Genomic DNA, 25699 nt, shown 5'->3' with positions numbered 1-25699 from the left:
TGTCACTTTTAAAACTCCATTTATTTTTTATTAATTACAGTAAGTCAGCCATAAAAAGTGCATAGTGTATAAAAATTCATAGGGCAAAATGTTTTCTGTGAATAGAAGTTGATGCTTCCAAATAATAAATGTTTGTCCTGTCCATGCTCACTTGGGGGTGCACGTATCGACACACAGACAGGTTTTTACTGAAGGTCCTGGATGTAGTTCACAAAGGTAAGTATCATACCTGCTTGTGATAGATTATATTCCTCCAATGAAAAAGGCTAAATGCCAGTTACTGTGAAGGGAAGAAGTTAGCCTAAAATTATGTCTCTTATACATATATTTTTTTCTTTTAAAACAAAGAACTTTGAATGCAGGCCAAAGCCCTTTATCAAAAAAGTTTCAGAGGAAGCAGTACTAACAGTGGTAAACAGCATCTTTACGCTGACACTTTACTTTCAAGCAGGTAACAAACAGTACTTTGAGAACTGTGTTCTTGCAAGGCATAAACGCTTCCTTCTCAAAGCCATAAGAAAGTACACATACACAACCCACTTCATGTGTGTTCATGCCTTTTGTCTGCTAACAGTAAACTGACACCAATTGCTCTATATTTGTACTCTGTGAGTGAAAGGTACAGCTTTTCTGTACAGCTGCAAACAATACACCTGTATATCAGCACAAGCCTGAGAGATTTGCCTATATGTGCTGTTTAAAACTATCAAAAACCTGCATAAAATGAAATGTACAATTCTTTAGTATACTTGCTTAGTATGCTGCATGACTAAAAGAAATACAGTAGTCTTGAAACTTCAAACATTCAATCTAAAGCCAAGCTAAGGTAGCCACAAGCCATAACAAACTATTCAATGCTACAGTAAAAAATTCATTGTGTAGTTTAACACCAATCAAAAATTGCTGACAAAGGTTACATAAAGCTGAAAGAGAGCATTTAATCTCGATGGCACTTGTACAGGATGATAAACTTCTGCAGTAGCAATACATGCAATATAAAAGTAAAGTTAAAAGGCTCAAATCCTGGAGGATGTACAGGCATATGTCTCCCAAGGAACATTTTGATAATTTTTGGCCTTCACATTTACTTTCTTCAGGCTGTATTTTTGCTTTAACCTATCATTCATCTTCAGAACCTCCTATAAGACAATCAGCATGACAGTTCACTGCTGGCTAGATTAGATGGGAAGACTCCACCAGCCTCCTGACCCCAACTTTCTCCTATCAGGATGCCAGGAGGATCTATCCAAGGTAATTTCTGAATTTTAATCTTAATTGTGCATTAGCAAATTTAGCTGAGCAATTTCCCCTCAGTATCTGCTAGCTCTGCATGAATCTCGACTTCATGTTATTGAGCTGCAAACATTGAAGAATGAAGACTGAAGATACTTTGATGACATTGTATTTTCCCAGAAATATGTGATAAAACATCCACATCTTAAGGCTGACTCCAGGACAGCCTCTGAATCAAGACAGACATAATCAGCCTTCAAAGAGCTGACAGGCAGGAGCAATTCTCCAGCAATCTCAAAACCTCTCACAAAGGTGTTCTACATAAACACCTTGGACCAAATGTGGTGCTTTTTTACACCCCATGCAGTCTCACCTCCATCAGTCCATCTACAAAGAGTTTAAATTAGCTCAAAATCTAGTCTTATTTTCCTGTTATTGACACTTTGATCATGATCATACTGTTCAAAAACAATCTTATAATGGAAGCCTTACTGGCTCTTTTTTTTTTTCAGTCACCTATTAGAATCCACCCTTACTGTTTCTACTTTGCAGTATTTACAAGTGTGGCATTATCCAGGTGATTTAGAGAAAAATAAAAATAAAAAAAAAATCTTATCTAAGACTTTAAAAACTCTTATTAAAATACAAAGTAAATTTCACATCATATACCAAGTAAATTTCCCATTCATGATCCATTCTTCCATAGGATCTTAAAAGCAATTACAGAAGTCCCTTTTTATAAGTTATTTTGCATTTGCTGGTTAATTCCATATAATCTTTATTGGTATGCATTCTCTGCACGTGGATAAAAAGAACAGGAGCTATTAGTGTCTGACTTGATACCAAAAGCAATCTTCTATCTGACCTATAGATTTAATTGGCTATAAATGAGCTGCACAAGCAACCAGTACAAAACAGTATATTCCTATAACATTACTATGGGCTGCGGAGTACAACTGAGTAAAGTTTAACTAAATGAGCATTACCATGCTGTGCACTGACTTCCTATTTTGATGAAAATAGTTTGCTCTGCTCTCAAACATTATGAAAGAAAAAAAAAAAAATCCTAGAGCTGCTTTCTCACTACCAAAACAAGTCAATGGCTGTCATTTTGGCTGTCATTTCATTAGTTTTCTCTTTTACTCTGAGACTAACTAGTTCTCTAAGTACCTGCTGGGAGAGTAAGATGAGGTGGTCAACCATGCACTGCAAATTTGTCTTTTTGACAATTTTATGGCAAATTTAGATCTTTGTGAATACTAGTTCTTAGTGGCATCACAAGTGTGCGCAAGTCTGGAACCACCCTGCCTCTCATGCTTGTCAAGAAAAACACTTCCTTGATGTAGTCAGTTTTCTCAGAGTTGTTACAGAAACTTATTTCAACTCAAAATCGTAACACAGACATGTCTTGGTAATTACATGCAGAAGACAAACATGTAACACCTACCTTTAAAAAAACAACCAAGAATTTAAAAAATCTTCATTTTTCTGCTCAAAACCATACTCAGGATAGCTAATTGTCTTCTATTGCCACACAGGTTGCAGGTGCTTAGTTTTTCCAGAGCTGTGGTGGTTTTAGTCATGAGATCAGCACAGAAATATGCAGGTTTACTTTAAGCTCAGATCCATAGCTGTGACCAACAATCACGCTCTTTGAAGAGGAAATGTATTGCTTTAGCATTTTCTCTCGTGACTTGCTTAGATAACAAGAAGTACACTGCATACGTGCATGTGCCTTTGTGTCCCCTTAGTTCATTCAGAGTGGCTCTGCGAACAACTATGTACAAGACCTCATTTTGCTCTCCCTGGTTACTTATGGGCCTAATTCCAATGAAAATAAGTCTGTAGAACTAGAGTCACAGCCAATCCATGGCTCATGGGGACCAATGAGTCTGCCTGAAGTCTGGTCCTCTGCCAAATAGCCTTGCACCAAAGTCTTAAGCCACACAAGAAGAGATAAAGAACATGGTGTGTAAATCTGCATAGAATCCCTGAAAAGGGATCACAAAATCTGCTCCTGTAACTTATTTTCAAGAACTCAACAGTTTCAGACTTAAGAATATTTTTGCTCATGTTATTACAGTAGTACTAATGAAATGTCACGGTCCTGGGTATAGGCTGATAAAGAGGAGGCAGAAAGCAATTTTTATATTGCAAAATTGTTGAGATGAATCTGGGGAAAGCTCCACATACCTTTGAAACATCGAGTATTGACTGGAATAAGACAGTGGAGTTGGTGAATTACACATCAGCTCCATTATGACAAATCCTATGTTTCTGTGTAAAAGTACAAGGCCCCAAGCAGTCATTTGTGTGGCTTGTGTTCATGGCTGGCCCTACGGATTAGGTTCTGGAGAAAAACAGAATCCGTTCTCTCAAAACCAAGAATGCTGACATCAAAATAAACATTTACAAGGGGAACAAACTATTTAAAGTGCCAGAATAAAATCTCTCCATGTCTCTAATCTTTACATTTAACATGTAATAAACACCCACAGTGAGAGATAATTTGACAAGGTTTTTTCACCGTGTTCTCAAGAATTAGTAATCTATCAGTCTGGTATGAAAGCCCATTAAAAGTGATACTGATTAGACCAGGGGTCCTCAAACTTTTTAACCAGGGGGCCGGCGCACGGATGCAGTGGCAGGCAGCCATCTGCGGCTGCTTGGTTCCCCCCCCAACCCCCGGCGGGGGGGTTCTGTAAATAGCAGGGCCCGGATTGAGGACCCTGGGGGGCTGTATCCAGCCCGCGGGCCGTAGTTTGAGGACCCCTGGATTAGACCATCTCAAGCAAATATTTCAAGCTTACAAATAGTCGGTGGCACAGATTCAAAATACTTTTAAGTTCCAAACTGCAAGGGTTTTTTATGATATTAATTTCTAAGTAACAATGAATTTAACAAGGACTGTTACTGCCTTGCTAAAGCATATACCCATGCTTTCAGAACTATATGTCAATGAAGTCCTGTAGATTTCTGGAGTATTGGTAGTTTATGACTGTTCTGTGCAACTTTTGCACTGTAGTTAGAAAATTCAGTTAACTGCAAGGAGTATTTAAAAGGATGCTGTGTGAGTCTGGCACATACTAAGATTATTGCTATTTTCTAAAATTGTAAATAAGCACCAATTAATGAAACTGTTTTCAAGTAACAGCTAACCTCAACTTTCTGCAACATTCACCATTTAGGTTATATTAAGCATCCTATCAAGATAATTGCATTGTTTGGTATCTGTGGAAAACATTCTAGATTGAATAATTCTATCTCCATCTGCAGGATTACATCATGGGTTCCTCAGTGCTCTGCAAATTTTGCCAAATAAGTATAATCCTTTTTTTGCAAGTATTGCAAGCACCTTTTTTTTTTCCTTAAATTAGAAGGGCTGAATTAGTTTCTAAAATTATAAATAAGTCTTCTATATTTCTATAGACCACACTGAACACAAATTTCATTTGGAGTGACAATTGCCATTCATTCACATTATTGCGAGATTTGAGGTATTCTTGAAGAGAAAAGGCACCAGTGAAGTCATTGGATCCAGATGTACTGATTCACAGGAACACATTCAGTTAACGTCCTATTGAAGAAAAAGACACATTTCAGTACAACTTTTTTTTTAAATAAATCTCTACATCGGCTGGGCTTGAGAATGGGCACACATTCACACTACTGGAAATCCCTCACTTCACCATCACTACTTTGGATTTGTAAAAGCATGGAGCCAGCAGACTTGCAGCTGTTTCTTGTTTAGGGAAGAGAACATTTTACTTACTACAGAACTGGCCACAATAAAGGCAACCAGCAGGGAGAACTCATGACTGTGCTCCGAGTACAGTGAAAAACAAGCTCTCCAAGTCAGAAATTTCAGCTTTTTTCCACACACAGAAAGAAAAGGAGCTACCCATTCTAAAAATAAAACTTGGACAAGTGTTTTAGAGTTGAGGACCTTTACCACATTTTTCTGTCTCTTTGCTCAGTCGTTCAAGGGCTTAACGTGAAAACATGAGTCATAATGAACTAATATGCCCACTTACTTGGGCTTCCGCTCCTCACTGGTGAAGGACTGTGGCTTTGAGACACCTGCAAGACAAACAGAAAAGGAAACTCAGGTGTGCTAAAGAACTGAAAGAAAGGCACGTGGGGACTCATCAACATTCAAAAAGTTTGCATGTGTCTATTAGGGCAGCTCCACACGTGAAAAGTCAAATTCAACAAATTTCTAGTTTTTCTTCCACACCCTGCACGCACACAAAAACTTGAGTCTTACCCAAAGCCTCTCACATTTTCAATAGTCACATTTTAAGTTGAGGGCATCTATGTTAATTTAATAAGACAGGCTAACAATTAGAAAAATAGACATGAGTTTTATAAAAATAATTAGATACTGTGTAACTATACCATAAGTAGAACTCTGCTAAGGTTTCACACATCTTACTAGTACCACCTCCGTTCTTCCACTCCTGCCCACCTTACACTGATTTTCTGCTCCTTTAAGGCATTATAGGGTAAATTCAGATTACTAATTCCAGGAGGCAGGGACCACGTGCTCTATATGTACTGCAAGATGACTAAAACACTTCCAGACGATGCCATTAGTTATTCAGAAGGGTACTGAAGCAAGGGGGAGTAGGGGGAAAGCATTCCGAGATCCACAGTTGATACTTCTGAGAATGTAACTATGATCTACTTCTCATACAGTATCTCCACTGAAAATTATACCAGGCAATAACCATCTGTCATTTCAGCTTCACCTCGTTCCAGACCTAGCAAAGGCATTTACTCCCAACGCTAACATCTACATGCAGCACATCAGCATTTTTAAAAGGTTGCCAACATTCTGAGTTTAAAATACTTGGTGCTGTTTATACTACAAGCATTCAGCTGGGGCTTACGTGATGAGATAGAAGAGGACTGGTGCTACGGCTGCGGCTTCTACTTCTGCGAGACCACTGTAAGAGAAGAGTTTGACAAACCTGTTTTGAGAGAGGGCATTTAATAAAGATGAACTCAGCAAGCAGACTTGCCATGCTGGAGACAAGGCTTGAGGACAGAGCGTAAACACCTCAGACTTTCTCCTTAGAACAGCCTCTGCCAACAACCATACATCTGCATAATGAACACATTAAGGCAAACAGAACTATTCATCCTAAATACAGGATGAGGCACCAAAACCTAACTGATACTAGTTATACACAACTCCAGCCAAATAGGAAACAATTAAGAATTTGTCTTTTTAAATTTTGAAAGTGTTTAAATCCAGTTACTTTTTTAACGTTCCTTAAAAAAAAACACATACCAGAGCTCCTCTTTTTGTGACTGCCTCTCCTTTCACAATTACAACGTCATTTTCCATCAGAGCAGGCCACACATGATAGGCCACCAAGGCAGCTGTGAAATCAGAGCCAAAACTATGACGGTACCTATTGAAACACAGAGGACGAGAAGGGTCTGCACATCAGTGCCAGAAGATGAATATGGTGCTTCAACTCATCAGTGCTGATAAAAAGCAGAATACTAGCTACAGCTCATAAATATCTATCTTGACAATATTTCCACATCACAAAAATAAGTATTCATTAAGTGAACCTAGAAAATGAATGTATTTGTAAGACAGACTAAACAGAACATACTATCTACTTATACTGAGAGACGCTCCAATAAATTCATCTCCCACTTTAGAAGACCACTAGACCATATTCTGACATAAGCCCCACACATGCCAGGGTCCTTGGGTCCACTGACAGATTAAATCTTCTGAGCATTTTGGCAGACACAGTCATCCCATCTCCCTGAAATACCTTGCTAAAACAAGACCCCTGTAGAGCATATTACAGAAATACTCTATCTCAACTGTAAAGTTATATCCTAGCATCTTATGAGACATAAAAGGCAATTTTATTAGCAAGATCCTCAAACGATGATAATGAAACAGCACATTTTAGCTAAGAAAAATTATTTTGAAGGCCTGTATTATCATACCAGATATATATTACCTCCCTAAGTCTGCAACACTGGCTGAATAATACACGTCTGGTTTTGTGGATTAAAACTCAAACCAAATACCAAATAACTGAAATACAAAATAGCGATGCATCTATACATTAGTAATGCATATACAATAGCAATTTTCACAAAGCAACGCTGCAGAGGCGTGAAGCTCTGCATAGAGGAAGATATAGGGTACAATAAGGTTTAACCAGCCCTTTTATAGAATGGTATCACACGTAACTACCAGAGATATTTTAATTTCTACAAGTTTTGCTCCATCTCTGTGTACCACATATATATGCCACATATTTCACTATGTAGATGGACAGATGCACGTATATGCCTCCCACAGCAGCATGTATAAACACCTGTTTTTGAAGGCCACAGACATCAGGTAGGTGGAGAAAGCATCCCAAGACTATACCATAGCATTGCAGCCTTCTCAGCTCAGCCAACAGCTTTGGGTATCAAATAGCTAACTGCCCAGTACTTGAACAGGATTGTTAAGTAGTCATGTATGACTCTGCACTCTCCTAAGGGCTATTTTTATTTTCTCTGTTTCTCTCCTTGGCGTCTCAAGCTCTTTTCCCCATCTGGTCTGTACTCTGCTTTAAATGATTAGGCACACGGAAAATAAGGAGTTGACTGTGTGACAGCCAACATGGCTTCACTAAGAGCAAACCATGCCTGACAAATTTGGTGCCTTCTATAATGGAGTTACAGTGTTGGTGGACGAGGGAAGAGCAACTGATGTCATGAACCTGGACTTGTGCAAAGCATCTGACACCGTTCCACAGAACATCCTTGTCTCTAAACTGGAGAGACATGGATTTGACAGATGGGCCACTCGGTGGATAAGGAATTGGCTGGATGGTTGCATTCAGAGTCGCAGTCAACGGCTCAATGTCCAAGTGAAGACAAGTGGTGTTCCTCAGGAGTCGATACTGGGACCAGCCTTAACATCTTTGTTGGTGACATGGACAGTGGGGTTGAGTGCACCCTCAGCAAGTTTGCTGATGACACCAAGCTGAGTGGTGCAGTTGACACGCTGGAGGGAAGAGATGCCATCCAGAGGGACCTCAACAAGCTTGAGAGCTTGTTGAGAACCTCATGAAGTTCAACAAGGCCAGGTGCAAGGTCCTGCACAGGGGTCAGGGCCATCCCAAGCACAAATACAGGCTGGGTGGAGAATGGATTGAGAGCAGCCCTGAGGAGAAGGGCTTGGGGGTGTTGGTGTATGAGAAGCTCAACATGACCCAGCAATGTACGCTTGTAGCTTAGAAAGCCAGCCATATCCTGGGCTGCATGATACATGGGAAGCAAGTCAAGTGCAGTGATTCTCCCCCTCTGCTCTCGTGAGACCCCACCTGGAGTACTGCATTCAGTTGGGGGAGCCCCACAACATAAAAGGACAACTCGCTGTTGGAGTGAGCCCAGAGGTGGGCCATGAAGATGATCAAAGGGCCAGAGCACCTCTCCCATGAGGACAGGCTGAGAGCAGCCTGGAGAAGAGAAGGCTCCAGAGACACCTTATTGCAACTTTCCAGTACCTAGAAGTGGCCTAAAAGAAAGCTGCAGAGGGACTTGTTTACAAGGCCATGTAGCAATAGGACAAGGGGTAATGGCTTTAAACTGAAAGAAGGTAGATTTAGATTAGATATTATGAAGAAATTCTTTACTGTGCGGGTGGTGAGGCACTGGAACAGGTTGCCCAGAGAAGCTGCGGGTGCCCCATCCCTGGCAGTGTTCAAGGCCAGGCTGGACGGGGCTTTGAGCAGCCTGGTCTGGTGGAAGGTGTCCCTGCCCATGGCCGGGGGGTTGGAATGAGATGATCTTTAAGGTCCCTTCCGACGCAAACCATTCTATGATTCTATTATTAGAAATATCCTTATTGGTGTGGCTTTTCTTGCTTGTGAGAGTAATTGTTTTGGAGATACCAATCCCCTCAGTTTTCTTGAAGGCATGCAAGTATCCTACAGCTCTCTGCCAGCTAACAAAACAGCCAGCCCTGACTCAATGGAAAAAAGAAAAACTACAATATGGTGTGCATTCATTAAACAAAATTCCCATTTTTAAAAGTAATTTTTCTTCTTGCTCAACTTTACACCAGAAGAGATAGAAGTGTATTATGGTCCATATGTTGTACATCAGCCACAGCCTGGAGGTTGCAGCACACACGCTGATGATCCTGGTATCAGATACCAACTGCCAGATCTCAGCAAACATGACTTTGACAAAATGGGCCAGAAAAGAGGAACAAAGTTGCACACATTTTGTAAACACTGGTGGCAGACAGAGAAAGAAAGGCTGATGATAATTTTCCTCTTCAAGGATAAATTAAATATGCTCTAGACACTGAAGTTTATCCAGAAAGCTCTGCTGTTCATTAAAAAGAGCTGTTAACACTGGTCTACATCCTAGCATTTATACACTATCAGAAACCTTAAAGGCATACCAAATTCACCCCAGGCCAGGAATATGTGTCCCAAATTAGTGTTTAGCATCAATCTTAAACCTTTATATTAATTAGGAAAGAAGTATACTATAAAATCTGATTAATGTTTTTTAATAGTAAGAATCTGACTGAAAAGAAAAGAGTTCTTACTTGGTCTCACTGAAAAGCTCTCCATCAGTACCAAAGGCAATATCAAGAGGAGGAACAAGTGTCTGCATTGAAAAAGCCACACGGCACAACTCTCGAATCAAAGAGCTGATCACAATGAAATCGATTTCTGGTGGCAATGAAATCTTTGGGCTGATGTTCATGGAGCGAATTACTTCCTGAAAATAAATACAATTGAGTAATTTGAGCTCACTAACACTTTTACTCATGGGCAGTATGGAAATCCCTGCTAAATATGCCTCTCAGTTTTCTACATTTAAAAAACAGTATAAAAAGCTCCCAGCAATGTTGTCTTATGCTATTGCAGAAAATATTAGCTTCAGAAAGAATGTGCTATTATTTTAGAAATAAAGTATGAGCTACATCATTGACAACAATCTTAAGCGGGAGATGCAGCTTTTCAGTATAACACAGAATTTAAGGAACTATGCAATTTAGCTTACATTTATTTGATCGATCATTACACTGTATCTTACCAAAAATATTACTCTGGCAGACAAACATTCTAATCAAGGCAAACGAAACAAGTAATTACTGGGTCACACCACCATACTGTTTTGGAAAATAAACTGCTACAAGACATAAAATCCATGCAATAAACTTTTTTCCTTCTTCAGGTTACAGTACATTTCTAGTTTACACACTTCCAATTTATTAGCTACTGAAATAGATCAGCACGTCACTTCCCCACCCACTGCCCTTGACTTACATTGACACTGGCTTGAACGTCATACAGATCCTCATGGCGAACTATATAATCCAGGACAGTGTCTTCAAGTGACTCTGGCCCTGAGTGACCTAGAGACAGAGTCTCTCTTACACGTATTTTGAACTGTCTGTAGGCCATCTTTGCAGCACGAAAAGACTCCTGCAAAATTAAAGAACATCTAGTCAAATCCAGGAGACTGAGATTATTTTTTTTATCTATTATCTGAGAGAATGAACTTAATCCAGTATCATCATTGTAAGAAGGAATAGAAAATGCTGCTGTAAAAGTGAAAGCTAAAAATAGTACTCATCTAGGAAGACTTCTCCGATTAAAGTGTGATCTATTTGCAGAAGACAGGAGTGAAAAGCTTCCCACCTAACCTTCTATTTTTATGTAGCATTCCATCACACGCCCATGATCAGTAGAATCACACTCAAAGATATCAAGAGCAGAATTCACTAACAAGCATCTTATGTGGCACAGACTAACATGTCAGACAGGAGCACCTCTTGTCTGTTAGGAAGAAAGGTCAAACTGGAGAATGTAAACTGAATGACAGTTGTGAGAAAAAAAACTTCCATAAGTTAAACGTTCTTGGAATCACACACGTTAAGAGACACGCTGCCGCTCCAACACAGGTATGTACTACGTCAATTTTATAGAAAAGAAGATTAAATACAGAAAAATGAAAACAAATTCCTTTAGACTGAGCTCGTAGTGTGATAAACGCAGTCATGATTCATGTCAAAAATTGAGTGTGCTGTGCTAAGTGTAATTGTTGTAACCTGTGTAAATCTGGGACCTGTATGGCAGTTGTGGTGAGTGGGTGCGTGTGGTTCTCCTTTGAGACAATGTGATGGCTTCCCCTTCCCCTGAGGCAATCGCTGCTTGGAAAAGCCCGCCGAAGGAGGTAAGGAAACCACGCCAGAGAAGGCCCGCCGAAGGAGACAAAGACCTTGAGATTTGAAAAAGCGCGCCAAAGGAGAGCCAGTAGGAGGAGAAGGCGTACCCTAACGGCCCAATGGGGAAAGCGCGGGACGAACATCCGGCAAGAGGAGATTGGTCAAGATCCGGGGATAAAACACGCTGCTTTTAGGACTCAGGTGTGCGTGTGGTGGAACTATTTGAGTTCTCCGTGCACCCAGCACTGTTTTAGCTTATTGTTTCTCAACTTAAATTGATTGAATCCAAAATAAAATTGTTTTAATTGTTATTGTTTATAACAAGTCGGTGACCCCGATGTGATCTCGCTGTGCTTTCCTGAACTGTGACTTTTTGAGGGGCACCCCACAGATTGTGGCTCAGGATAGCAGTCTAGGTCAGTCTCCGGAGATCAACAAACAAAAGAGAAACAATAACCAAAAGGGACTGGAGCTCCTAGGGAAAAACTGCAGTATAAAGGACCCGTAATTCTGGTGCATGAAGATCCGAATGAAGACGATGGAGTTGTGAGTATAAGGGACACCGTTTGGTTGGGTGGGATCGGTTACTTGTGTGTAAGAGTGTGATTGAGATGGAACCTACTTCTGGAAACGGACTCTAGGTTTGGAGCCAGGATTTGAGTTCCGAGGCAAGTGTGGAGGTCTTCTAACCACGGTTCCAAACTCCCACGAGGGACTTGGCTGGTGAAGGACCAAAGCGGTTCCTATAGGATTTGTGGGTGGGATCTCGACTCCTATAGGGTATGTAGGTGGGTGAAGGGTTCAGCCCCCTGCAGGACAATCTTACCAGTAACTAAGGGCGATAAGACACCACTGTAAAAGTCCTAGGATTCACGGGTGGGTGGTAGGTCCAAAACCCCCTGCAGACATTGGTATCGAACCAAGGGTGTAAACTCCTGGGTATCGTAGGGGGCGCAGAACCCTTATTATATGCATATGCATTATATGCATATATATATATGCAGAACCCTATATATATGCAAGACACTTATTGGTTGCTAAGGGCTATAGGAATTGCCGCAAAATTCCTAACAAAATGGGCCAACAGGAGTCAAAATTTGAAAAGGAAATTCAATCCGATTATGTATATTGGCCGATATTTGGATGTTCATCCAATCTAGCCATAATATCTTATAAAACACTGCTGGCCTGTAAAATAAGAAATATTTTTTTCTTACCACAGCTGCAATGTATATTATCCTCTGTACCATCTCCACATCACTGATGTACGTCCTCAAAAGGGTCTCTGCATCCAAGCGTTCCTGAGCATAAATGTCACCAAAGCGAGCTACCAGGCAGGCACGACGTGAAGCGTTTTTACGCCTGGCTTGGCCAGGTGAACAGCTCCTCAGCGGAAATGAACCAGGTGACCTGCTCACTCTGTGCCTTGGGGAAGGAGAACGGCTCCGTGCAAGCCTATGACAGACATGTAAAGAGCATGTGTGCAGGAGCGGGCTGGAAATTAGGACCATGCGTGGCAATCAGTTAGCTGAGGGGAATGTGCTCGAGCTTTTATGGGAGGACAAGGAGCGTGAATAGACACAACAATTAACATGATGAGTCATGCTGAGAGAGGATAAGGGAGTGGGGGACGCATGGCGCCAAGGATGGCGCCAAGGAAAGGTAACACCTTGCTGTTAATTGCTGGTAGTTAACCACCAATCAGGGATTGCCTAGTATGCAAGGCTTAGCTTAAAGAACCAATCTGTTTAAAACGCACAGCTTCTGAAAGTATATATAAACTCGTGCTTCTGTACAATAAATTGACATTTGTTTGCATCAAACAGCGTCCTGTCTCTCATCGCAGCACATGTGGTCACTTCACCATCCTCAGATGCTTTTGCCTAGTGCACAGAGTTTTGTGTCAATTTAATTATTACCAGGGTAAGCCGAGATTTTGAGCCAACATAATGAAAGACAAAGTTGCAGATGGTTAGTCTAATATGAAGGCATTTGTGTCAATACATTTTATGGGCTACAGCCTGAATAACAAAGTAATTCCTAAAGTGTGTATAGCCAAGCACTTTGCTTTGGGGAAACACACTTTAAACTTGGAATACTTGGGAGATTTGTTCCTCTTTCAGTACTACTGAAGAGTTGTAAAGTCAAACAAGTGAGAATGTAACAGTTTCTGCCCTGTAATGATATAGTATTCAAAGAGGACTTACAAACAAATCTAATCTCTTATCTCGTACAGTTGCTCTTGATGTATTTTGTAAAGCTGCTCTCTTTGTTGTTTTGACAGAAACTTAACATAGATGTCTGAAATTAAAACATTTGGGCACTAGAAGAAAACAAAGAGTATATGTTCCTTCGTGACAAAGTACAAAAGCTTAGCTTTTGTTTATACTTCAGTCTCAAATGAGGAGGAAATTCATGCTACCCAACACGAACAATTTCTCCGATTCAGTGACTTCTCTGAATAATGTCTCTACCTGCTCTGGAGAACAGACTTTTGGGCATCCAGGATAGAAATCTCATCCCGCAGTATTTGAATCTGCCGCTCATAGTCATTCAGACGAGCTAACTTCCTCAGGGCATCCTTCTCTTGGGCATGGGAAGTCTTCAGACTTAAACACACAGAATAAAGTCAGTCACAAGATGTTCTTCTACCAATGCAAACCATCTATTAATTAATCCTCACCATCAAACAGAAAGAACAGAAAGAGGAGAAATATTGAGAAAGCTCCTTATGCTGAAACACAGGGAAATCAAGAATTTTTTAAAAAGCATAGTCTTAATGTAAAAGCGTTACTGTGGCAAGAGACTGGATACACTACACTTGTGTTACAGGGAGATCACTGGTTGACACTGTGTTCTTGCACTACCTCAGATGATGAAATCTAAGAAAGAAATCTGTTTCTTTCTCGTATTTAAGATGTTAACTAAACCAGCTCAGTTTTCTTTCCTACAGTTTAAGACTAGGTATTTTCTTATATCAGGTCCTCAGGTTCCTTTCTTTGCTAGAATATATTAGTCAGTCAAAGGATATCACCAACGATGTTACTGAAGAAGTATCAAAAGCTAATGTTTCCTCTCTTGCTCTCCAGAAGAGAAGCAGTGCTTTTTAATCATTGTCAACCAACCAGTTAAGCTAATTTGTCTTGCCCTTTATGCTTAATGTTAGAAAGTATCCTAACATCTCTACTTTCCCTCCTAACACTGGTGTTACTGTTGTTTTCCTTACTCCAAAAGGAAAAGAAAAAAAAAAAAAAACAACAAAAACAAAAACCCAAACCAAAACACACAACGCCAAAAGAAACAGAAAAAGAAAGATGCTTGCTTTCTTTTCACTTTGGAGGCATTCAGTCTGTCCCTCCTTTTTTTTTTACTGAAGGACCATGGTGAGATTTTTCAGGATCCAAAACAATGAAAACAACACCTATCAATTAACAAGCTTCCTGTTCCAACACAGGTAGTAAGGCCAGCACATCTGCTAAAAGACTGTCCTTCTAACCTGGGTAGGAAAAGCTGCAGATACCCTTAAGAGTCCCATGGCCATCCTTAGTCAGCTCCTCCAGCAAGGACTGCTAGCATAGTAGTAGTAAAAGAGGGATAAATAATTCTAATTTAAAGAACAACCAGAAAAGGAAAGTAGATTCGGGAAGACAAGTTCTAGAGATAGGTGTTTACTTCACAGGGTGTCACTTGGCTTTGTTAAGTTTGATTAGACCTTTTAGCATGAGTCTAAGCACCCTAGTAGTAAGCTTCCATTTATAATAGTACTAATAGGATTTTGTTAAGTCTGCATGTAACAACATTTTTTAATTACACTATTTATTGCCTTCCCCTGAAGAACTTCCAATTGTTCTTAAATGTTGATCTTTATTCATCTAAAAAATCTGTATTTTCCTTCATAATTCTGCAGCAAATAGCTAAATCCTGTTATAATTAATATCTTGATATAACAAACGCTTACACTGGCTATAGGATTGAGTCTAGACCACATTTGCTCTAACAGCCCAGGAGACCAAGATGCCTTGCAAAAAATTATTTGATTTAAATATAAGAGACAGGCAGACTATAGACAAGGGGAATGAGATCATCAGCTTATTCCAAAAGTTTTAAAACACAGGTTTACAAAGATGCAAAGGATACTGCTAGCAAACTGTTCCCTGTGTAAAAAAAAAATAAAAAATCCTGCCCTAGGTGTCACAGATCAGTCCTGGTTTCACTTTCTCTACTTTTAGAAGGACTCTGCTTTTGACAGGTAGGCAAAGACTAGGCAAATCCAATTTCACCCAACTAAAATGGTTCAGTTTTTGAAAAGATGATGCACAAAACATGAAAAATAGCACCTTTGCTTTAATCAAAGATTGAACTCCCAGACAGAAGATGCAAATGTAGAGAGCCAAAATGAACCATAAGCATGCGGAGAAGACGGAATTCCTGGATTCACAGAAGATGTGAATGTTCTGTTTTTCTGTCAGTAATACAAATGGCAACATGAACTTCTGTCCAGTCTACATTAAGACCTACACATGGGGCTTGTGAGATGTTTTATTCCCTACTATTAATTTTAATCGGGAAGACAGCAGTCAGGTTATATCTAAGAATCAAGGAGTTACATGAGCTACTTTTCACCCAACGAATCAAAAAGCCCATTTTATGGGAATATGAGTTTATACCCCAGATAGCCACCCAAAAAATTAAAATCCAAAGTGATCAACACTTGCTAGGAAAAGTCCATGGATTAAATCCAACAATTAACATTAATCTAGAAGCAATGATAAACATCCAGAGATGAACAAGTGATATTTAACCTGATACTGTAAGTAGAAACTCTAATAGCCTGAGGGTTTTTTTGTCTACTTATGTTTATGAGGAGTAGCTCATCCTCTCAGTTGCCCTAAAATGAAAAGATAAACTCATGGACAGTTATATCCTTTCCTACAGTGTGAGCAGAAAAGTCAAGTTTCTTCCATTTTTAAGCGTGGCACTTATTTAACTGAAAAGCTGCGAGTATTTATTTAATAAGTATGACTTGTTATTAATTATATGTAACTATAATTGGAATTCATTTCAACCACCTTTGTATTCTTTTCTGATAATACAACACACAAAAACCCCCAAAACCAAGCCAACAAAAAAACCACAAAAAGATGTGCGCTACAACTCATAACAGTGAATTATTATTACTGAAGGTCAAGCAACAAAAGGAAATTAGTTTTAAGGACCCCTGTATTGAAATGGAAAGGTAGTTCCCCCAGCTGCATCCTTACCGATCCAGATTAACTTCCCAATGTGACAAACACACTTAAAAACTCAAAAAACATTTTTAAACCAGAGACATCAATATCACCAATAGCCATTACTTCCATTCAGACAGGCAAAAGGATTTAGCAAAAACGGCCTAAAAGAAAAAACTGTATAAAGAACTTTATCTGAAGATAGACAGACTGAAGTGTCTGTTATTTGACACGCACGGTACTTCCAAAAGCATTGTAGCAAGTTGCAAACGATGGTTTCCAGCTATATTCAGAATACGGTTCTCTCCTATTTAACTTCATCTACAAGATTCAAATGCTATCAGGCTGCTGGTTTCAAAGTAATCCTTTCTCTAGCCTAAAGAATACAGGGTAGAAGTTCAGAAATAGGGGTTCTTCTCGTGTAGATCTACGTAGGCTAATTCTCTCCATATAACATCAAGAAACAAAGCTACAGGATGTTAAGGTCCTATTTTTTGCTACAGCATAGGACAGTGTAGAATAAACAGAACCCACTTGCTGACTTTCTGCCACAAATAACCCAAGATTCAATTTTTCTTACGCTGCTTTTAGCTGAACAATTTCGTCTTCTGCTGCCAAAAGAGTAGTGGCTGATTTGGTCTTTGTGTCTTCAAGAGCCAACTGGGTTTTTGCCAGACTGCAAGAAAAATTAATAACCTTCATGGTAAAGGCAGAGACTCTACCAGAGAATTTAATATGACAAACTGACTGTTTAAGCAGATCAAGCCCATACCAACTTAACATATGAAAACAATCACAGTGGGCTTTGTGCAGACTATCAGCACAGCACACAACTTATAAATCTGACTATGCCATAGCAGAATTATTTAGCTACCACCCATTATTTTTCATTAAGACAATTCCAGTTTCATCATCAGTTTCAACAATTTACAGCATTCAGAATGACTTCACTGTAGAGGGATTTTTAAAGGACTGAGGACATATGTTACCATTGTCCGGGTTGGACAACCCAGGCCTGTTAGTTGAAGCTGCAGAGCAACTTTAATTTGTCCTTGGAACAAGCAGGGTGAGAAAGAAAACAAGCTGTGCACAAACAAGGAGCCAGGTGCAGAACAAGTCCTGGGAACCGCGAAACCGGCACACTGTGATCAGGCGCCTGCAGCACGCTCACCAGTCAGCGACACGGACACCCACGTGAGCGGAAGCTTTTATCCAATCACCTGTGTGTTGAGTCGTGTGAGCGGTTGGTTTAAGTTATAAATATGACCTGTTTGCTTAATAAAGTGAGCACGGCGTGTAGCCGTATTGGTGTGATTGTCATGACTTGGCCGACTCCATGGGGGACCCTCTTCGCTTCACCATCCATAGACTGGGTATCCTGTGACATGAATTTTTTCTTCTGCATCTATCCCCTGCCTGCCAATAATTACATAATCACTGCTTCATACTGCACCGCCTTGAAAGGATCAGTTCTGAAACTTTCATGTGCGACTTCATCTCTGCTTGAATTACCCCTTCCCAACCATCCACCTTCTAGAGTACTACCTTCGCAGATCACAGCCAACACCTCTCTGACCTGACTGCACACAGAAATGCAACCCACAAAACTGCACAAAAGCTTTATCACTAATTTCCCCACTTCTCATAGGGGCTAACCCAAAATGACTTTTGTACTGCAAATTGCCACACACTCACTCCTGTCTGTATTAGTGAATAACTTTCCTTGTACTTCTCACCTTGACCATCAAACGCTTTTCCTCAGCTCATCAGATAATCTCTTTCTATCCACACGGGAGCTTAAGATGAAATGCCTCACCACTAAACCAACATTTACATCCACCTGAACCACAGAATGGCTGAGGCTGGGGTCACCTCTGGAGGCCACCTTGTCCAATGCCTCTGCCCAAGCTGTGCCCAGGACCATGTCCAGATGGCTTTTAAATATCTCCAAGGATGGAGACTTTACAACCTCTCTGGGCAACCTGTGCCAATGCTCAGTCAGCATCACAATAAAATAGTGTTTCCAGATGCTCAGAGGGAACCTCCTGTGTTTCAGTTTGTGCCTCTGGTCCTGTCACTGGACACCACTGGAAATAGCCTGGCTCCGTCTACTTTACATCCTCCCTTCAAGTATACACTTAAATAAGATCCACCAATCTCCCATCGCTCTTCTCTATAAAGTAATTCTTTTGTTTATTAAACCTCCCATGCTGAAATTATTTTGTAAGATTACCCAATTCTTTCAAACCAGTTGAAACGCCAAGAACAAACAAAACCCTCTCTTTTTCCAAATGTTATGGGGTCCATCTCTGTCTAACCTTGCCACTTTTGATATTTAATTTATACTGTGAGATCACAAAATTTTTTTGTCTTCATCTGCTTTTCAGGGCAATGCACCGATCATTAACTCACTCTGAGTTGACTGACAGACTTTTTCAATAGTGAAAAACAAGAACGGCTGTGCTTATTCGAGACATAACAGATAACAATATGCACTGGTTAATAAGGGAAGAGCAACTGATGTCATCTCCCTTGCCTTCTGTAAGGCCTCTGACATGGCTCCACACAACATCCTTGTCTCCAAATTGAAGACACATGGATGTTGGTGTTGGACAGATGGACCAGTTGATGGATAAGAAATGGGCTGGATGGCTATGCCCAAAGAGTTGCAGTCAACAGCTCAATGTCCAAAAAAACAGCAACAAGTGGTGCGTGTCAGGGGTCTGTATTGGGACTGGTATTGTTCAATATCTTTTTTTAATGACATTGACAGCAGGACTGAGTGCCTACTCAGCAAGTTTGTGGACAATACCAAGCTGAATGGTGCAGCTGATACTCTTGATGGAATGGATGCCATCCACAGGGACTTTGACATGCTTGCAGAGTGGGCCCATGTCAGTTTCATGAAGTTCAACAAGGCCAAGTGCAAGGTAATACCCCTGGATCAGGGTACTCATCAGCATCAATACAGACTGGTGGGGAAAAATTGCTTAAAAGGAGCCCTGTGGAGAAGGACTTGGAGATAGTGGTAGATGAAAAGCTGAAACCGAGCTGGCAATGTGGGTTCATAGCCCAAAAAGCCAACCATATCCTCAGCTGCATAAACAGCAGCACAGCCAGCAGGTCAAGGGAGGGGATTCTCCCCCTCTACTCCCCTTTCATGAGACCTCACTGGCTGTACTGCATCAGGCTCTGGGGTTCCCAGTAGGGACCTGTTAGAGCAGGTCCAGAAAAGGGCCACAAAAACAATCAGAGATCTGATCTGATCAGCCTCTCCTATGAGGAAAGGCTGAGAGAGTTGGGATTGTTCAGCTTGATGAAGAGAAGGCTTCAGGCAGACCCTGTTGCAGCCTTCCAGTACCTAAAGGGGACTTCTTAGAAAGGTAGAGAGACCTTATTTTTTTTATACCCCTGTCCTATCACTAGGACAAGGGATAGTGGTTTTAAACTAAAAGAGGGAGGACAGACTGGATACAAGAAAGAAATTCTTTCCCATGAGGGTGGTGAGACACTGGAACAGGTTGCCCTGAGAAGTTGTGGGTGACCCATCCCTGGAAGCGTTCAAGGTCAGGTTGGATGGGTCTTTGAGCAACCTGATCCAGTGGAAGATGTTTCTGCCAACAGCAGAGGGGTTCCAACCCTCAACCATTCTGCGATTCTACAGTTCTATGAAAGCAGGCAGCATCTGCAAGATTAGGATACAGGTTGAAATACTCTATTGAACCTCTTTAGTCTAGTTAATACAGTTTGCAGTTCTGAGAACCTGATATTCTTAGAATGACTTAGCAAGAGCATTAGGTTATAACACTTATTGTACCAACTGAAGGACTGTGAACATCCAGTGTTCTCACGATAACAGAATGCATGAGAAAGTGTCACTTGGAGCTACCTCTGAAGTGGCCCTGGAACTGGCATCAACTGCGCAAATTTGTTTCTGACACAATTAAGTCATTTTGAGACCACAGTGCTCCACAAAACATGTTTTATACACCAGGACAAAAACTGTTCAGACCTAGTCACTTATCTGAAAACCTGCCTTTCTTCCACCATCTTACCACACTGAATTTTGAACTTCTTGGATGTTCATGCACCAATTACATACCATAACTCATTATGATATGTTGTAGTCCTTCATTAAGTGTTGCACCATAGCTACTCTATTTTTATCAGGGTTTACTCAGCATGTAATATTTCACTGACTATAATTCCACTGGGATGGTCATGCACTATACAAAACCCTTTTATCTGGAATACTGGCATGTTTTCAAACTCCTCTGCCAGAAGCAAAACCTACCAAGTCAATTTATGAATGTGGGTATGACTATCATTTGTACCCCACTTTGAACACACATGGACAATCCAGAGCCTAGATGTATTTTGAAGCTCTGATTTTAAGCCAGAAATGAAACATTTTACAAGTCTCCATCACTGTTTAGATAAAGAGAAAAATATGGCTTGTTAACAAAAAACCAAGAAACAACCACAAAACAAACAAGAACAATCACAGTTAATTCCCTTACTCTTCTTCTATATGGTCGAGCTGTAGATGAGTTGAAGTCAGTTCTTCCTGAAGCTTTTGCAGTTGAAAAGCCTGATTGCTGGCCAGCTCTCTCAGCTGCCTGTCTTTCTCAATTGAATCCTACAGCAAAACACAAAATCACGCTGCTCAAACATTCTGCCTTACAGAATCCTTCAAGAATGTAGTATACCTTTATTAGCAGATACATTTCTAAACATTTCAGTAAACACTATTTCTAAAGTAACTGAAAACAAAAGCAATTGCATACCTTCTAGAGACATAAGCAATACCTTCCAGGCACACAAAACAAAGACTCAGTTATATTAGGAAAAATACTCACTTTTTATATGCCATGACAGAGAATATGGAAGGTCTGCATACGCAGATTTACTACTTGTACACACATCACCTGAACAAAGTGTTCATGCAGATGTGTTGCGGGGGGGAGGGGGGCGTCCAGTCAATCACAACTGGCTATACCACCAACTCAAGTTTTTGGGAATTCATGTACACGAAGTAACAGATAAATTTATCAGAACAGAGGCAGCAACTATCGTCATTTCAGAAAGCACACCACTACACATGCAGCTCTGTCTTTAACAACCTGTAGATTTGCCTGATACTACTGGAATTAAATAATTAACTGTGCAACAGACTTTTCTTGAAAATTTTAATGTCACATGCAACGACAAGTCTGTAACTGGTGTACTGTCATTTCATAACATCATTATTTTACATTTTGTGGGTTTTTTGGCAGAACCCTCCTCCAATACAACAGAATCTGACTCTTAAGGACAAATGAAAAGTGATATCCCTTATTTTAATTGTGAAAGATTTTGACAGAAGTGTAAAAAAAAAAGAGAAGTCAGAGAACATGGAGACATCACTGTCAAATCTCAGTATCTTCCCCTAGACTGCATCAACCAACGCTTTTTTTTTTCCCCCTGCAAAGCACAAAGCCACAGCAGACGTCTTCTGCTAAACTGTTAGTCCTGCAACCCCTTCAGTGTGGTGGTATCATGATGGACATGAGCACTTACTCCCCTTGCTGCCCCTGCCCCGGAGATATTCTAATGCTCAGCTACAAAACAAAGATATTTTTTTCTTTAAAAAAAGCTCAGTTGAATGCATGGAGTTCACCCACACATTCAGCTTACGCATGTACTTTTACATAGTGTTAGGTTTTTACTAATAGAGATAACATATTCTATGACATCTTTGCAAATGTAAGTGTAGCATAATTCTTTCCTAGAAAAGGACAGTGATACAAGAACATAGTTTGTCTTACAGAGCACATTCCTTCATATTGTCATTTGTTGTGAAACACCATAAGCCCTAGAAGGCCAAAAGTAACTTTAGTGACCTCTTTGATTTCCCTTTCAAAGGAAACATAAGATGAGACTGACAAATAGCACAGTTGTCTCCATGACATATTTCATTAAAAAAAAAAAACACCATCAGGGAAGGAGGCTATTATTAACGGAAAGTCATTAAAGTTCTCCTGCAGGTATAAATTCACACCATCCTATTCCCTTAACCTAAGTTTCCTACATACCTGAGTGAGAGAAAGGTTGGTTTCAAAGAGCCTTCCTGAAGTAGCACAGGAAAAACAAGTCCCTAGCCATGGCAGGGGACGAGTTTTTATTGTTTCCACACCTGCATAATGCCCGCCTAAGGAAATAAATACATTAAGAAGTTGTGAGAACACTCATAGAAAGAGCCAGAGCTTGAAAAGATGACACCTGTGAAATGTGTTAGTAATAAGACAAGGCACTGATTTACCTTCTCGAGATGTTTCATTGAGGATTGTGAAGAGCTGCCCTTGAATCTCAGAGTTCAGTTGTATTATTTCACAGCATCGGTTCAGATTCTGATCACAGGAATTAGTCTGTAAATTAATCTGTATTAATACCTCTGCGTGGGCTTTCTTACTTAAAATCATTCCTGTTATATCACAACTTCCCCCCCCCCTTACATCTTCACAACCTTTTCTTACTGCATCCGCTAGAATACTAATCTGTAAAAGGTTCACACTGTTAATAGGCAAACAAGACATCAGGACCTCTGTTACCCAGTTAATTCATTGCTTGAGAAAACTTACTCCTTTCCCATTCATAAAGGAGAGGCAACCATAAATATCCCTAAAAGAAGGATCATAATTATAGATCTGTGTTAAAATCTTTCAACACAGTTTTTACAATAAGATGCGAGATCATTGGATGAAAAAACATTAGTCTAAACTCTGGTTTTCCATATTAGCTTAACTAATACATATAAGGCTATTATCTTGCTTTGTCAACATCCACAGGAGGCCTCCATGCAATTTCATCTGATTTTTAAGAGTTGCCAACTGAAACCAATACTCCTGAAGAACGGGCAAAATCCAGCGTTAGCCTAAGAAAAAAAAAAAACAGCAGAACTACACCACTTTCAGCAAATGCAATTCCCAAAAAGGAGTTGATGGGGTTAATTTGTCCAGGATGCTGCTGCACCTGCCAGGGGAACACACACTTTGTACCTGCTTCTTTAATCTTTATCTGTAACCTGCGTATCGTCTTCAGCATGGATCACCCTCTACATCTTCAGGCTTTAAAGGCTCCATACGGTTTTCACAAGCTTCCAAAACAGCTGTAACTCCCACCCATGCCCCTGCCAGCTTGTCTTCTGATTGCTGTAACACATGCTTTCCTCTGGCCTCAAGAAGCCCAGCCTCACCCTGCTAACCTCCACCCGAACACTACTCCAAAATGCATTTTTCCAGCTCGTTACACTGACATAACACCCATGGTGCTTCCACCTGCCAGATCCTCCTTTTCTGCAAGAGTAGCCTGAAACTGCTAGTCTTTGTTTTCCAAGACCACAGAGACTACCCCCACCTCAGTTATAATGGAGAGTTCAGCTCCCACCATTGCTCAGCCTTCCCAAGGTCTACCTCCACCATCCAAGTGGAAGATCTTAAAATGCACGCCTCTGCTCTTGCTCCTCTGGTGTCCTGCACTCCATGGCAACTATACTAGCTACCCTCAAATGCCTCCTTAAAACAGTCCTTTGCCAAGAGTCCTGCAGAGAGTTAAACTAGCTATTAATATACCGTAACTCCTACATACCACGTAAAAAACCACCAAAAACCAAACTGACTTCCCTTGAAAAGGCTGCATCTGCTCAGCACCCTTCCTCACCAACCCCAGCACACAGTAGATGGCTACAGGCTCATGACCAAACCAACCATCAGTATCCCAAAGCTAATGACACCTGGGGACACAGGAGCGAGCACTCTGTCAAGATTTTCCACTGAGAAAACGGACAGTTGTCAAATCAGAGGTCACTTCATCTCATCTTGCCCTGATTTCACACATTCGCTACTGCTTCCACCACTTCGCCTCCTCAGTCTCCTGTTACCTCTTGCTCCTCCGTGCATCCCACGGCATCCACCTGCAGCCTTCTCCTGCCCCTACCCAAACCTCCCTTAGAACTGCCCCCCCAAAGCCCTCCTGCAGCTGTCCCGTCTTGCAGCAGCTGCTCAGCGCCAACAGCTCCCCCCGCCCCCCCCCGAAGAGCTGAGAAGCTGGATAGCCCCCTCCTCACTTCCAGCAGCCTTTCCCCTCACCTCTTCCTGACTGCCCCCGGCCACAGGCGATTCCCCCCGAGCACGCCCTCACCTGCGGCCCTTCCACCTGCCGATCTCTTACCGCAAAACTCTCCTCTGATCCAGACTCGGTCACTACGGCTCAAACGCCCCTTTTAGCCTCCAGCCCTCGCTCTCGGCGAGCCTAGGCACCGGCACAGAGGAGCACCGCTGAAGCTGCGAGTGCTGCAGGCACCGGGCACACGTGCGGGTCAGCGTCCCAACGCGGCCGCTGAGCCCCAACCGGGGCCGCTGCCTGCCCCCCGCGGCCGGCGGCGGGGGCCGGGTGCCCCGGGCTGAGCGCACCCCCGGAAGGCGGCGGGGGCCGCCGCTCCGCGTCCGACCGTCACCGCGGCAACCGCCCGCGGCCCGGGCACCGCGGCAACGGCGCCGCTGCCTGCCGGCCGGCCGCCCCCCCCCCCCCCCGAGGGCCCGCTCGCCGGGCGGCCCCCCCAGCAGCCGCGCAGCGCCCGCGGCCCACCTCGTAGTCCCGGTACCAGCTCTCCAGCTTCTCTTGCAGCAACCGGCCGCTCTCCGCGCCGACAAGCTTCCTCAAGCCCTCGGCCATGGCCGGCCGTCAGCTCGCCCCGCGGGTGGGATGGGGCTGGGCTGGTTCCCCTCTCCCGTCCCTCCTGGAGCCCTCAGCGGGCGAGCGGCGCGGCTGAGGAGCTGGCAACGCCGGCCTGGCCCGCTGCTCTGGGCGGCGTTCCGTGCGCGCCGCCTTTTATAGTCGCGACTGGAACGCGATTGAAACGTAGGCCGGGCGCCGGGTGCCACGGCAACGCAGGCAGGCGCGCCTCGGGCCCGGCGGGGTGCGCGGGGGCAGTACCCCCTCAGCCGGCAGGTGGCGCCGCCGGGTCCCGCGTTTCGCG

General features: G+C 41.9%; 1 protein-coding gene across 3 annotated transcripts; it reads right to left on the bottom strand.

The window, feature by feature from the left end:
- Positions 1–25576, bottom strand: SPATA18 (spermatogenesis associated 18). 3 transcript variants are annotated; one of them, XM_027779313.2, is made up of 12 exons: positions 22985–24673; positions 22758–22873; positions 21204–21322; positions 17264–17359; positions 13930–14064; positions 12673–12910; positions 10554–10712; positions 9827–10002; positions 6530–6653; positions 6126–6182; positions 5268–5313; positions 1–4810 (listed from the first exon to the last, which is right to left on the bottom strand). In XM_027779313.2, exons 1-12 carry the CDS (start codon positions 23256–23258, stop codon positions 4803–4805), a joined length of 1548 nt encoding a protein of 515 aa, XP_027635114.2. In that variant the 5' UTR covers positions 23259–24673; the 3' UTR covers positions 1–4802. The 3 variants fall into 3 exon arrangements, with proteins under 3 accessions (XP_027635114.2, XP_055654069.1, XP_013150434.2); XM_055798094.1 differs by lacking the exon at positions 1–4810 and adding an exon at positions 25309–25576 and having other exon boundaries at positions 5251–5313; positions 22985–23090; XM_013294980.3 differs by lacking the exon at positions 1–4810 and having other exon boundaries at positions 5251–5313.
- Between the last annotated feature and the right edge of the window lie 123 nt (positions 25577–25699).

This window comes from Falco peregrinus, chromosome 2, assembly GCF_023634155.1.
Source record: "Falco peregrinus isolate bFalPer1 chromosome 2, bFalPer1.pri, whole genome shotgun sequence".
Classification (NCBI taxonomy): domain Eukaryota; kingdom Metazoa; phylum Chordata; class Aves; order Falconiformes; family Falconidae; genus Falco; species Falco peregrinus.
The sequence above is the reverse complement of the archived record's forward strand: the minus strand, read 5'-3'. Positions and strand labels throughout refer to the sequence as shown.

Bases quoted from the DNA above. Each gene is read 5' to 3' on its own strand.
- SPATA18 (XM_013294980.3), bottom strand. From the start codon at position 23,258: ATGTCTTGTTTGCCTATTAACAGTGTGAACCTTTTACAGATTAGTATT. The intron at 17,360-21,203 runs GTAAGGGAATTA...TTTTTCTTGCAG, and splicing joins CTCGACCATATAGAAGAAGA to TCTGGCAAAAACCCAGTTGG. The intron at 6,654-9,826 runs GTAAGAACTCTT...GTGTTTCAATAG, and splicing joins GAGCTTTTCAGTGAGACCAA to GTACCGTCATAGTTTTGGCT.